The sequence below is a fragment of the Malus domestica genome, chromosome 16 (assembly GCF_042453785.1).
Source record: "Malus domestica chromosome 16, GDT2T_hap1".
NCBI lineage: Eukaryota > Viridiplantae > Streptophyta > Magnoliopsida > Rosales > Rosaceae > Malus > Malus domestica.
This window is the reverse complement of record NC_091676.1, coordinates 33,013,061-33,027,196: the sequence shown is the minus strand read 5'-3', so window position 1 is coordinate 33,027,196 and position 14,136 is coordinate 33,013,061. Positions and strand designations below refer to the sequence as shown.

At 39.6% G+C, this 14,136-nt stretch overlaps 1 protein-coding gene, 1 non-coding gene and 1 pseudogene across 2 annotated transcripts; all 3 read left to right on the top strand.

The window, feature by feature from the left end:
* Nucleotides 1-2,057: 2,057 nt before the first annotated feature.
* LOC103411596 (deoxypodophyllotoxin synthase-like) lies at nucleotides 2,058-3,829 on the top strand. Its single transcript, XM_008350232.4, has 3 exons — nucleotides 2,058-2,472; nucleotides 2,591-2,912; nucleotides 3,380-3,829. Exons 1-3 carry the CDS (start codon nucleotides 2,114-2,116, stop codon nucleotides 3,623-3,625), a joined length of 927 nt encoding a protein of 308 aa, XP_008348454.1. The 5' UTR covers nucleotides 2,058-2,113; the 3' UTR covers nucleotides 3,626-3,829.
* Nucleotides 3,830-9,257: 5,428 nt separating this feature from the next.
* On the top strand, nucleotides 9,258-9,413 carry LOC114822352 (5.8S ribosomal RNA). The gene has a single exon (XR_003770430.1). It is a non-coding gene; the product is annotated as a 5.8S ribosomal RNA (ribosomal RNA).
* A 219-nt stretch (nucleotides 9,414-9,632) lies between these two features.
* Nucleotides 9,633-12,227, top strand: LOC139193277 (28S ribosomal RNA; annotated as a pseudogene).
* The last annotated feature ends 1,909 nt before the right edge of the window (nucleotides 12,228-14,136 follow it).

The window sequence follows — 14,136 nt, the reverse complement described above, 5'->3', positions numbered from 1 at the left end:
TCGTAGTTCATTGGAGTCTTGTGATTTGTAGTGCTATTATTATAAGGACATGGTCGTTGTATCTTGGGAGACAAGCGATGATCAACCATAAACATCGTAGTGGGTCGTAAACTTGTTTTAAGAACAAAGTATCCAACACTTGCATCGACCATATTTTCAGGTTTTTCTAATCCACTATCTCATGTTCATTTAACATTAGATACTCATGTGCATGCATTAATTTGATATATAAATGCATGAATTATTTCTTAATTTTCTATGTGATTTAATATAACAATTAGACCCTAATTTTTTCCACATAAGTTTGGTAATGTTAAAGGTCAACAGTAACATAAAAGAGTCTCTCTTACGATCCTACGTAAACCCAAAACATGCCTATTTTGTCAGGTTTCACTAAACAATTTGTAATGATGTAATCTCTATCCCACAACAAATGTGACTGGTAGAGACGTATATCACTAAATTACAACAATTCAACTCTACCTCCTATTTATAATATAAAGGAAAGTACAAAAATTGGGACGTAGATACTAAGTTGAACGAAGCTTGGCTACTAAAAAATCAGTAGCAGCTCCTGCTGCTAGCGAATCACGGGTGGGCATGTGTCCAAGTCGTAATTATAAAATCAATTACTTGGACACGTGTCCACCTGTGATTTGCTAACAGCAGGAGTTGCTGCTGATTTTTTCAGCAGCCAAGCTTTGTCCCACTAAGTCTCTAAGTTACGAGAAATTATTATATTTAAGGGTTAAACTTTGTTTACTACTCTCATATTTCATGGTTTTCAACATTTAGTACATCAAGTTTTTTTCATCACAAAGTCACAAATCTGCAACCTAGAAGAAGAAGAAGAAGAAGAAGAAAAAGAAAAATAAAAATCTGCAACCCAGAAGAAGAAGAAAAAAAAAAACTGAATCTGCAACCCAGATTAAGAAAAAGGAGGAAGAAGAAAAAGAAGAAAAAAAAAATCAAATCTGCAACCCAGAAGAAGAAGAAGAAGAAGAAGGATGAGGAGGAGGAGAAGGAAGAAGAAGAAGAAGAAAAAAAAAATAGCAATCCAAACCTAGGTCGTCCCCCCCCTGGCCCTGTGAACGCGTACCCAGAAGGTTCTTCTTCTGGGTTGCAGATTCGGTTTTTCTTCTTCTCGTTCCTCCTCCTTCTTCTTTTCCTTCTTCTTCTTCTTTTGGGATGCAGATTCGGTTTTTTTTTTTTTTTTTCTTCTTCTTCTCATTCTTCCTCCTTCTTCTTCTCCTTTTGGGTTGCAGATTAATATTTTTTTTCTTCTCCTTCTTCCTCCTTCTTCTTCTCTTTCCCCTTCTTCTTCTGGGTTGCAGTTTGGTTTTTCTTTTTTTTTTTTTTCCTTCTTCTTCTTTTTCTCCTTCTTCCTCCTTCTTCTCCTTTTGGGTTGCAGATTAGGTTTTTCTTCTTATTTTTTTCTTCTTCTTTTCCTTCTTCCTCCTTCTTCCTTTGGGTTGTAGATTCGGTTTTTTTTTTCTCTTCTTCTTCTTCTTCTGGGTTGGGGGGAGGGATGGTTTTTTTTTTTTTTTTAACTTTTATTTAATTAATTATTTTAATGTTTTTTAATGACACATGGTGCCCAGTCATTGTCCACCTGGTGCCACATCATCACTTAACGGGAGAATTAAGAGTTTGACTAACGAATGTATGAGAGTGTCCCAAAATTTACACTTTAGGTATGACTCTGGGATGAAAAAAACTTGACGTACTAAATGTTGAAAACCATGAAACATGAGAGTAGTAAACAGAGTTTAACCCTATATTTAATTGTTTCTTATCTGCTTCACATGTTCTTTCATTACCACATTTACCTATAAAAGAAATCGAATGATTAATGCAAAAAAATAGTAATAATAAATAATAGAGGACAAAGGTCACTTTCACTGCTTGTCATGAATCCATTTCTTTTTAACAAGTTGGAGAGCAGATTATTATGATAAATATAAAGAACAACCCGCCCACATCAGATAGACATTAAAGAAATATGACAGTGAAGGAGAATACATAACCTGCTGTTCTATAAGTATCATTTTTGTTGGCTAGGTATATACATCTCTGGAGCTTAACCATAGACCCCTCAAAACCTCTTCAAACAATGGCCAAACTTACAGTGGTAGATTTCTCCGATAAAGACTGCTTCAAGCCAGGGACCAGTTCTTGGCTCTCATTACGCAAAGACATTTGTCATGCACTTGAAGAGCTTGGTTGTTTCGTGGCAAAACTACCCGACCTAATTCCTTCTGAGATTCACAGTCCCTTCTTTGGTACGTTGGATGAGTTGTTTGATTTCCCAACCGAAACCAAGCTGCAAATTACTTATGAAAGGCCTTTCCCCATGGGCTACATATCTTTGAACGCGGCTAATGAAAGCTTGGCGATTGGTTATCCTACAAACCCTGAAGAAACTAAAAAGTTTACGCATCACTTTTGGCCCAATGGAAACGATCAATTCTGGTATAAAATCTCAACTGAAATCCATCATAAAGATCCCAAGAAGATCGTCAAAATGTTATTTTTTTTCTTTTTAATTTTTACACATTTACACTGTTATAATTTGTTCTTTGTTGGGCAGTCAGGGTGCTGATTTGTATGCAAAAATGATGGAAAAGGTAGATCATGCTGTGACAAGAATGGTGTTTGAAAACTATGGCGTAGAGAAGTACCATGATGATCACATTCGATCAGTTATTTACTCCTGCAAATTTAATAAATACAATGAACCTGAGAAAAGTGGAATTGATGTGGGAATGCCCGGCCATACAGACAAGGGCTTTAGCACCGTACTCTGTCAAAATCATGTCAAAGGTCTGGAAATAAAGTCAAAGAACGATGAGTGGATTTCTTTTGATCCTGCGCCTTCATCCTTAATCTTTATAGCTGGTGATGGATTTAAGGTATGGCACAAAATTATGTGATATACATGTCACGAGTTTGGTAATAAATTAAATGTTTTTTTTTTTTTTGAACAAACGATATTATTTACGTTAAGGGAGAGAGGATATACTTAGCCTCACAATGTGCTAGCAATAATGTGGTTCAAATTTGCCTTTGACGAGAATTGAACCTAAGACTTTTCACTTACAAGTGAAGAGGAATACCGCTAGACCGTAGTACTAAATGACGGTAATAAATTAAAGTTTTAGAATTGAATAACGAAACCTATGATCATTTGGTCTATTGGAACCCAGTCTCAACTCCCCACTTTGGCAGGAAAAAAATATTAAGTGACTCATGCTCAACTTACAAATTGATATTCGTTAAAAAAAAAAAAAAAAACACTTACGATTGATATCATTGTATAATTTGTATTCCAACATGTGCTAAATCTTAACAGGCGTGTTTGTGGTTTTGGTTGACCTAGGTTTGGAGCAACGACAGAATTCAAGCTTGTAAACATCGAGTCACCTTAAGGGAGAATGGTGTAAGACACTCGTTAGCTCTATTTTCATACAAAGAAGGGGAAACATGCGTACCCAATGAGCTTGTAGACAAGGACCACCCCCTAAAGTATAAGCCATTGCATCTGTTAGAATATGTTCAATATTTCATGGAGAATTACCCCACACTTGGACCTAACTTTTCCATCAAGACATATTGTGGCGTTTGATCTGTCGGGTCCGAGACTCCAAGTCAATCCCTCTTGTTGTAAATAGTGGGTAAGTTTGCCCACATGTGTATAGTAAATACTCATATGCTAAATAATAATCCTTTTGTAAGTTTCCATTGAAGTGGCTCTATAAATAGAGCACTTCGATTTCAAAGTTGGTGAATATCAAGAAGAGAAAAGAAAAAAAATATAATACTCTCAGTATCCCTAATTTTCTAATACCTGCAATACTTTTGTGGTGATAGTAAAATTTTGGGCAAAAGACTGTTTACTACCCTCAAGTTTCATGGTTTTCAACATTTAGTACATCAATTTTTTTTCGTCTCAGAGTCATACCTAAAGTATAAATTTTGGGACAGTCTCATACATCCGTTAGTCAAACTGTTAGTTTTCCCGTTAAGTGATGACGTGGCGCCTATGTGGACAATGACTGGGCGCCACGTGTCATTAAAAATATTTAAAAAATTAATTAAATAATTAAAATTAAAAAAAAATTAACAATCCATTTTCCCCCTCTCCCCCGTGCCCCCAACCCAGAGGAAGAAGAAGGAGAAAAAAAAAGAAAAAAAAAAAGCCGTTTGCAACCCAGAAAAAGAAGAAGGAGGAAGAAGAAGGAAGAGAGGAAGAAGAGAGTTTCAGGAGAGAAAGGGGAGAGTTTCGGCCAAGGGGAGAAGGAGAGAGAAATGAGGTGGCGAATGAGGGAGGAGGAAAGGAGAGAAAGGAGGGAGGGGAGAAGGAGGGGAACGGCCGGGTCTCTCCTTGACCCGCGACCTGACCTGCATCATTCTTTGTTTTCCGACAAATTTTCACCCATTTTTCCGGCAAATTGCACTACCTAACCACCTAGAATCAACTTCATGACCTTCCCTCTACCTATTACATTCCAAATTTGGAGAGATTTGATCGTGAAAATGGAAGAAACTGTGAGGGGTGCGGTGGTGTGACGGCAATCCGTCATTTTTGAAGTAAATCTCGTCAACCACCACCACCATTAGACTCCCGTAGAACCCAGGAACAAAGCCCAAACAGTTGTGGAGGTGTTGGAACAAGTGGGTCGCGGGGGGGGGGGGGGGACGAATTCATCTTTGCCGATTCAGGTTTTTTTTTTTTTTCCTTCTTCTTCTTCTTCTTCTTCTTCTTCTTCTTCTTCCTCCTCCTTCTTCCTCCTTCTTCTTCTTCCTTTTCTTCTTCTTCTTCTGGGTTGGCAGACGGTTTTTTTTTTTTTTTTCTTCTCCTCCTTCTTCTTCTTCTGGTGTTGCAGATTCTGTTTTTTTTTTTTTTTTTTTCTTTCTTTCTTCTTCTTCTCCTTCTTCTTCTTCTTCTTCTTCTTCTCCTTCTTCTTCTTCCTTCTTCTTCCTCTTCTGGGTTGGCAGACAATTTTTTTTTCTTTTTTTTTTCTCCTTCTTCTTCCTCTGGGTTGGGGGCATAGGGGGAGAGGGGGAAAATGGCTGGTTTGTTTGTTTTTTATTTTTTTTTAAATTTTAAAATTTAAAATTTTAATTATTTAATTAAATTTTTTAATATTTTTAATGACACATGGCACCCAGTCATTGTCCACGTGTGCGCCATGTCATCACTTAACGGGAGACTTAACAGTTTGACTAACGGATGTATGAAACTGTCCCAAAATTTACACTTTAGGTATGACTCTGAGACAAAAAAAAATTGATGTACTAAATGTTGAAAACCACGGAACATGAGGGTAGTAAACAGTCTTTTGCCCTAAAATTTAAACAGTGTGATATTTTGCACCACTTCGTCCTCGCTCTTAGCAAAGGTTATTTCTCTAACTTTTGCCTATTTATAACACGTTATCAGCACGATTCTCTAATCTTTTCCCATTTTCCCTTCATCGAAAGAAAAAAAAAAGTTTCCTCTAAGGTTTTTACTGTTCTTCTTCTTCCTCTGCCTCAATTGCTGGATATACCCACGCGAAGAACTGCTTGCACCATGTTTACTTCTAGTTCTTAATCTAATAGTTACTTATATCTTTGATTTCTTGTTTGGTGTAACTCTTGACTATTAACTCAGTGTTTATTTATGCAATCCAAGACGGTGCGATATCATCCCCTATCTTGGACTGCAGATCTAATTTTAGTAAAAACTTTATATGGAGCGGTATAATCGCCCACCTTATCCTGCATATTTAACTTTACTTGATATTTAATTTTATTGCAATTTTAGGTGGTGTGGAATAATCACCCACTCTGCTCTGCATATTTAAATTTTATTGCAATTTTAGGTGGTCCGGTATAATTGTCCACCCTGCTCTGTATATTTAAATTTTATCGCAATTTTAGGTGGTGCGATATAATCGTCCACCCTGGTGCGGTATATTCGTCCACCCTACACTGTATATTTAAATTTTATCACAATTTTTAGGTGGTGCGGTATAATCGTCCACCCTGCTGTGAATATTTAAAATTTCCTGCTGTTTAAAGTGGTGTGAAAAATCGTCCATCCTTGTTTCGATGAAAATGGTGTGGTATAATCGCCCTTCTCATTAATCATGAAAATCTCGAGCCTAAAGTTTCGAGTACTAATCATTTTGGCCTGAAGATCAAAATTTGTTAGAACCAGAAGTTCTAACAATATATTCCCCCAGAACACATATTATTGCAAGTTCTTACACACCTCATTTTTCTTTCAGAAAAGAAAATGGCAAACTTGGCAAAACTTGATTTTGCTGCCCTAGACATTATTGGGAAGAATTACCTTACCTGGGTACTGGATACCAAGATCCATCCGGAAGCAGCGAATCTTGGAGATACCATCAGGGAAAAGAGCAGCTCATCCTCTCAAGATCGGGCGAAGGCCATGATTTTTATTCATCACCATCTTGATGAGGCACTAAAGAGAGAGAGTACTTAATGGTTAAAGATTCGTTAGCCCTCTGGAAGGCCTTGAGAGACAAATACAATCACCAGACAATGGTGATTCTTTCAAGAGATCGCTATGAATGAACTCACCTAAGGATCCAGGATTTCAAGTCAGTGGCTGAGTACAATTCTGCGTTGTTTAGAATTACCTCTCAGATGAAGCTCTGTGGGGATACTATTACTGAGGAAATGTTACTGGAAAAGACTTTCAGCATATTTCATGCTTCTAACGTGCTCCTGCAGCAGCAGTATAGAGCATAAGGCTTCACTGAATACAACCAGTTGATATCTGTGCTCCTGGTAGCTGAACAGAACAATGAGCTCCTGATGAAAAACCATAATTCCGGACCTACTAGATTAGCACCGTTCCCAGAAGTGAATGCTGCTTCCCCTGAATGGAATACCATATCCTCCCGTGGTAATAATTACAAACGAGGACGTGGCCACAAGCGAGGCCGATGGAATGGGAAAGGGAAGAACCATGGTGTCTAATTTCACAACCAGGTTCCAAGGCATAATCCAGGCCCGAGCTTTAAAAATACAAATCGCCAGAAAGGAAAAGCTCATATGAACACTCCTAGAAATCCTGAATGAGTTTGCCATAGGTGTGGTGGCAACGGACATTGGGCGCGTACTTGTCGCACCCCAAAGCATCTGGTGGATATGTGTCAAGCCTCCTTCAAGGAGAAATGTGTTGAGATCAATTTCTTCGACCAGGCTCAACCAATGGAAACACCTGATCCAGTGACCAATTTATCAGGACAGTTAAACACAACCCACCTAGATGCTACAAACTTTATTAATGAAAGAGGGAATGAAGTTTATGGGTCTAATTGAATTATTTATGTTTAATGTACTCTTGTTTTTTTTTTTTTTTTTTTTTTTTACTTGTGGTTTAATGCTCGCATTTTCAATTCAATAAAAGTAGTATTCCAGTATGAATAAACTGTTTTTTCTTTACTCAGAGAACATGGATAAAAATTATGGTTATTCTCAAAACAAGAGCAATGGCGGAGACTTTTGTCTTGCAGACAGCGCAACCACGCATTCAATACTTCGAGATCGAAAGTATTTCTCGAATTTTGTACTTGCAAAAGTAAAGGTAACAACAATATCAGGGCAATCAGATGTAATTGAAGGCTCAGGAAAAGCCCAGCTTATGTTACCAAATGGAACAATATTGTCCATAAAGAATGCATTATATGCTACTCGATCTATTCGAAATTTGTTGAGTTTTAAAGACGTACGTCTAAATGGATACCACATTGAAACGAAAAGTGTAGAAAATGTGGAATATTTATGCATTACCTCCAATGATACCCAGAAGCGTATATTGGAAAAGTTGCATGGTTTATCGAGTGGATTGTATTATACATACATAAAGACAGTTGATGCATATACTGTCATGAACCAGAAGTTCATTGATTCAAAGGTTTACATGCTTTGGCATGATCATCTAGGTCATCCAGGATCTACCATGATGCGTAGAATCATTACCAACTCTAATGGACATCCATTATTGAGCAGACACATTGATGTCTTAAATGATAACCCTTGCAAGGCTTGTTCCCAAGGGAAGTTGGTAATTAGAGCATCACAAGTAAAGGTTGATGATGAATCCTCATCTTTTTTGCAAAGAATTCAAGGGGATATTTGTGGACCTATTCAACCACCTTGTGGACCATTTCAATATTTTATGGTTTTGGTTAATGCATCTACCCGATGGTCACATGTTTGCCTATTGTCTACTTGAAATGTAGCTTTTGCAAGACTTCTTGCTCATATAATTAAGTTGTGAGCACAGTTCCCATATCATCCCATTAAGTCCATTCGACTTGATAACGTTGGTGAATTTATGTCTCAAACCTTTGATGATTACTACATGGCACTGGGCATTGATGTTGAACATCCTGTTCCTCATGTCCATACCCAAAATGGTTTAGCAGAGGCATTTATCAAGCGGCTTCAATTAATAGCTCGTATTCTGCTCATGAAAATCAAATTGCCAGTCTATGTATGGGGACATGCCATCTTACATGCAGCATCATTGGTTCGACTGAGACCCATAGCCAACCACTAATACTCATCAATACAACTCATGTTTGGACATCAGCCAAATATTTCACATTTACGAGTTTTTGGTTGTGCTATTTATGTGCCTATTGCACCGCCACAACGAACTAAAATGGGACCTCAGCGTAGACTGGGAATTTATATGGGTTTTGATTCACCATCTGTCATTAGATATTTGGAACCTTTGACTGGTGATATGTTTACATCTCATTTTGTTGATTGTCATTTTGATGAAACAGTCTTCCCGACGTTAGGGGGAGAAAAGACCGTTCCAGAAGAACGGCAAGAGCTGACATGGGTTGTTCCCACCTTATCTACACAAGATTATACCTATTTGGAAGCCCAATGGTTGCCGGAGATGGCCGAAAAATAGCTTGAAAGGTGACCGATCTGCAGGAAAATTGGAAAACTCGCCAGAAACTGGGCAAACTTTAAACATTCATAACTTCTTTAATACTCAACAAAATCGAGTGATTCAAAAAACAAATCATACTTCTCGATGAGATAAAGAGAATGATACTTTTCTCGATGGCTAAATTGCCTTGGTTTGGCTGAAAAATGGCTCGAAACTAGCTATCTTGGTCTCGAGCTTGCCAAGGAACTTGAACGAAATAGTGCGCTCCCACCGCCCAGGAAACGGTGCGCGCGCAGGTGCGTTGTCGTCTTGAATATATAAAAACGACTCTAGACAACGGATATCTTGGCTCTCACATCGATGAAAAACGTAGTGAAATGCGATACTTGGTGTGAATTGCAAAATCCCGTGAACCATCGAGTTTTTGAATGCAAGTTGCACCCGAAGCCATTAGGCAAAGGGCATGCCTATTTGGATGTCACACGCCGTTGCCCCTTCCCCCGCACCTCCCTTGGGAGCATTAGGGGTTGGATAATGGCCTTCATTGAGTCACCCCGAACGGTTGGCACAAATACAGGTCCTCGACAACGAACGCCACGACAATCGGTTGTTGTCAATCCTCGGTTGCCTGTTGTGCACTTTCACCTCGCTCTGAGCGGCTCGTGACACTCGCTGCTCTACTTCGTTGGAGCTTTCAACGCGACCCTAGGTTAAGCGGGGTTACCCACTGGATTTAAGCATGTCAATAAGTGGAGGAAAAGAAACTTGCAAGGATTCCTTTAGTAACGATGAGTGAACCGGGAATAGCCCAGCTCAAATTATAGTCTGGAGAAGCATCCTTAGCAATGGACCGAGCTTAAGTCCATTAGAAGGTGGCATCGGAAAGGGTGAAAGCCCTGTTGTGCTCGTACCTTGTCGCACGACGAAGTGATGTCGGTAAGTCGGGTTGTTTGGGAATGCAACCCCAATCGGGCAGTAAATTATGTCCAAGGCTAAATACTACCGAGAGATCGATAGCAAACAAGTACCATGAGGGAAAGATGAAAAGAACTTTGAAAAGATAGTCAAAGAGTGCTTGAAATTGTCAGGAAGGAAGCGGATGGTGGCTGGCGATGCGCCCTGGTCGAATGTGGAACAGTCACAAGTTGATCCTCTGATCAGCTCGGGGTGTGGACCGTAGAGATACCATCATCGCGATCGTGGTGGGCAGCGTGGGCCTTCTCGGGGTGCTTCGGCAACTGTGGGCTTTTGGCGCCTGCCAGTGAGCTCCCCATTCGACCTGTCTTGAAACACAGACTAAGGAGTCTGATATGTGTGTGAGTTAATGGGTGATTAAACCCGTAAGGTGTAAGGAAGCTGACTGTCAGGATCCATTTGAGGGTTGCACCACTGATCGACCTTGATCTTCTGAGAAGGGTTCGAGTGTGAGTATGCCTGTCGGGACCCGAAATATGGTGAACTATGCCTGAGCGGAGCGAAACTAAAGGGAACTCTGGTGGAGGCTTGCAACGATACTGACGTGTAAATCGTTTGTGTGACTTGGGTATATGGGTGAAAGACTAATCGAACCGTCTACTAGTTGGTTCCTTCCAAAGTTTCCTTCAAGATAGCTAGAGCTCATGAACAAGTTATATCGGGTAAAGCCAAGGATTAGAAGCATTGGGGGCTCAATGCCCTCGACCTATTCTCAAACTTTAAATAGGTAGGATGGTGTGGCTGCTTTGTTGAGTTACACCATAGAATCGAGAGCTTTAAAAGGTGTTGGTAAGTAAAACTGGCAATGCCGGATGAACCAAAAGCCGGGTTACGGTGCCCAACTGCGCGCTAACCTAGAACCCACAAACAGTGGTCATGAAAGTTGAAATCCTCTAAGGAGTGTGTAACAACTCACCTGCTGATTCAACTTGCCCCAAAAATGATTGCGCTGAAGAGCGTGACCTATACCCGACCGTCGAGGCAAGTGCCAGGCCCCAATGAGTAGGAGGGAGTGGCGGTCGCTGCAAAACCTAGGGCACGAGCCCGAGCGGAGTTGTTGTGGGTGTAGATCTTTATGGTAGTAGCAAATATTCAAATGAGAACTTTGAAGGCCGAAGAAGGGAAATGTTCCATGTGAATGGCACTTGCACATGGGTTAGTCAATCCTAAGAGACCGGGGAAGCCCGTCTAATAACGCCTCGCGCGAACTTCGAAAGAGAATCGAGTTAAAATTTCTAAATTGGGACGTGGCGGTTGTTATCTTTTTTATTTAACAACCTGCCCACCCCAGAAACAGCTTAGCTGGAGGTAGGGTCTAACGGTTAGAAGAGCATCGCACATCGTGTGGTGTCCGGTGCACCCCTGGTGGCCCTTGGAAATCCGGATCAAGTATCCAAGATGAACAATCTCTGGTCGATTGAATAATGTAGGCAAGGGAAGTTGGCAAAATGGATCTGTAACTTCGGGAAAAAGATTGGCTTTAAGGAATGGGCACGAAGGTCCTAGCCTAGAATTTGTCGGCTGTCGGCAGACTACTCGAGCTGCTCACATGGCGATAGTGGGTCTCCGTATTCCAGTCGGGGGAAAGACTAGGAATGGTTCCTTCAAGACTTTCCCCAGGCAGTGAACATTCAGCTCAGAACTGGTATGAACAAAGGGAATCCGACTGTTTAATTAAAACAAAGCATTGCAATAGTCCATTCGGATGCTAACGCAATGTGATTTCTGCCCAGTGCTCTAAATGTCAAAGTGAAGAAATTCAACCAAATGCGGGTAAATGGTGGGAGTAACTATGACTTTCTTAAGGTAGCCAAATGCCTTATCATCTAATTAGTGATACGCATGAATGGATTAAAAAGGTAAAAGATCATTTGATTCTGATTTCCAGTACGAATACGAATTGTGAAGGCGTGGCCTATCGATCCTGTAGACCTTCAGAATTTGAAGCTATAGGTGTTAGAAAAGTTACCACATAGGTAACTGGCTTGTGGCAACCAAGCGTTCATAGCGACGTTGTTTTTTTATCCTTCGCTATCGGCTTTTCCTATCATTGTGAATCAGAATTCACCAAGTGTTAGATTGTTCACCCACCAATAGGGAATGTGAGTTGGGTTTAGACCGTCGTGAGATAGGTTAGTTTTACCATACTGATGACAGTGTTGCATTAGTCATTCAACCTAGTACGAGAGGAACCGTTGATTTACACAATTGGTCATCGTGCTTGGTTGAAAAGCTAGTGGCGTGAAGCTACCCTGCGCTGGATTATGACTGAATGCCTCTAAGTTAGAATTCGGGCTAAAAGCAATACGTGCTGCCCGATTGCACACTTGCAATAGGGGCCTCGGCCCCCAAAGGCTCATATCGATGGTCAAGCACAGTATACCACTTTAGGAACTCCACAACAAAATAGAGTGACTGAGAGGTGGAATAGGACACTGAAAGATATGGTGAGAAGCATGATGGCATGTCCAAAGCTTCCTCATTTTTTGTAGGGTGAAACTTTGAAAATGGCTAACTACATTTTAAATCGTGTCCCTAGTAAATCAATTTACAAGATTACATTTGGACTTTGGACAAGTAGAAAGCTAACCTTGAATCATTTACATGTGTGGCGATGCCAAGTAGAAGCTAGAATGTTTAACCCAATGAAAAGTAGAAAGCTAAGCTTGAATCATTTACTTGTCACTTTATAGGCTTTCCTAACAAGTAAAAATGGTATAAGTTTTATGCTCCAAACCTTATTTCGAGACAAACAGGGTAAAGTTTATTGAAGATGGAGAGAATTTAAGCCACCAGCAAGTGATGGAACATTTAGACCAAAGTCATGATGCTACCGAAAGTCTACAGCTCTTAATTGAATTTCAGATTGGAGACTTAAATGAATCAATGATGGAGTCAGTAACAAATCAAACATCATCTCATGTTGTTGACAATCTTGCAACACCAACAATGATGAGTGAAAGAAGAGTCATGCCATCAAGAATCAAAAGGTTTGTTATACTTGATGATTATTTAGTGTACTTTCGTGAGATTGAATTACACCAGATGGATGTCAAGACTGCCTTCCTTAATGAAGCCTTGGATTAGGAAATTTATCTGCAACAACCTCATGGTTTTATCAAAGAAGGTGAAGAAAACATGGTTTGCATGTACCATCTAGACAATATGAGAAGGTAACAACATCTGGATTCAATGAAAACAAAGCATAATCGAGAAACCCTATGCTTCATTGGTAGGGAGCCTTATGTATGTTCAGGTTTGTTGTTGTGAAATTTAAACTAACTGAAATTAGTCCAACTTAGTTCCAAATTTTATGCTTGCCAGTGCACGAATTGTTCGATAGTATAGAAAGCAAGCACTTAATATCATCCCACATAAATTAATCTAATTCTAAACAACTAACTTAAATCCAATTGCAACGTAGTAAAATTTAACAAAGATTGATAAATAATGATGGTTTTGAGAGTTGATACTAAAAGTAAAAAAAAAAAAAAAGAATGAAAACAAGAATGTGTGATAACAACATAAAAAAATAGTAGCCAAGAAAACAAGTTGTAATTCAATCGAGTTAAACACTAGAGTGTTCGACTTACCATAACCAATCCTACTTATTTCCTGCAACGAATTATTAACAAGTACTCTGTTGATGCACAAAATCGGAGGGGTTTTTAGTACAACAGAAAGTGTTAAGTTTGAGACCTTCGCTAGATTGCTACGGTCACTAGCGTGGATAAGTATGTAAATGGATGGGGATAGGGAAGCAAACATAAGATGTATATGGTTCACCCAGATTGGCTACGTCCACGGAGTAGAGGAGTTCTCATTAATTGTGAAGGGTTTACACAAGTACATAGGTTCAAGCTCTTCTTTAGTGAGTACTAGTGAATGATTTAGTACAAATGGCATTCCAAAATATTGTGAGAGAATGATCTCTATTTATAGAATAGAGTTTCTAGTTTCATTCTAACATTGACACGTGTCGTGTTGTGATTGGCTTCTGATGTTGACATGTGTCGCGCTATGATTGGCTTCTGATCTGTGATTGGCCTCCTAGTTGGAAGGAAACTCTTCTAGGTCCTTGACTGTATAACGTTGACTGGTGCTTAGTAGTTTCGGGATTGGTCAAGTATGGTACAAATAGTGCACCCCAAAGTTCCCAAGTGATGGAAGTTCCCCGGTTGGGGACTTGCAAGATCCAAGCCATTAAGTAATCACGAAACTTCTAAGTA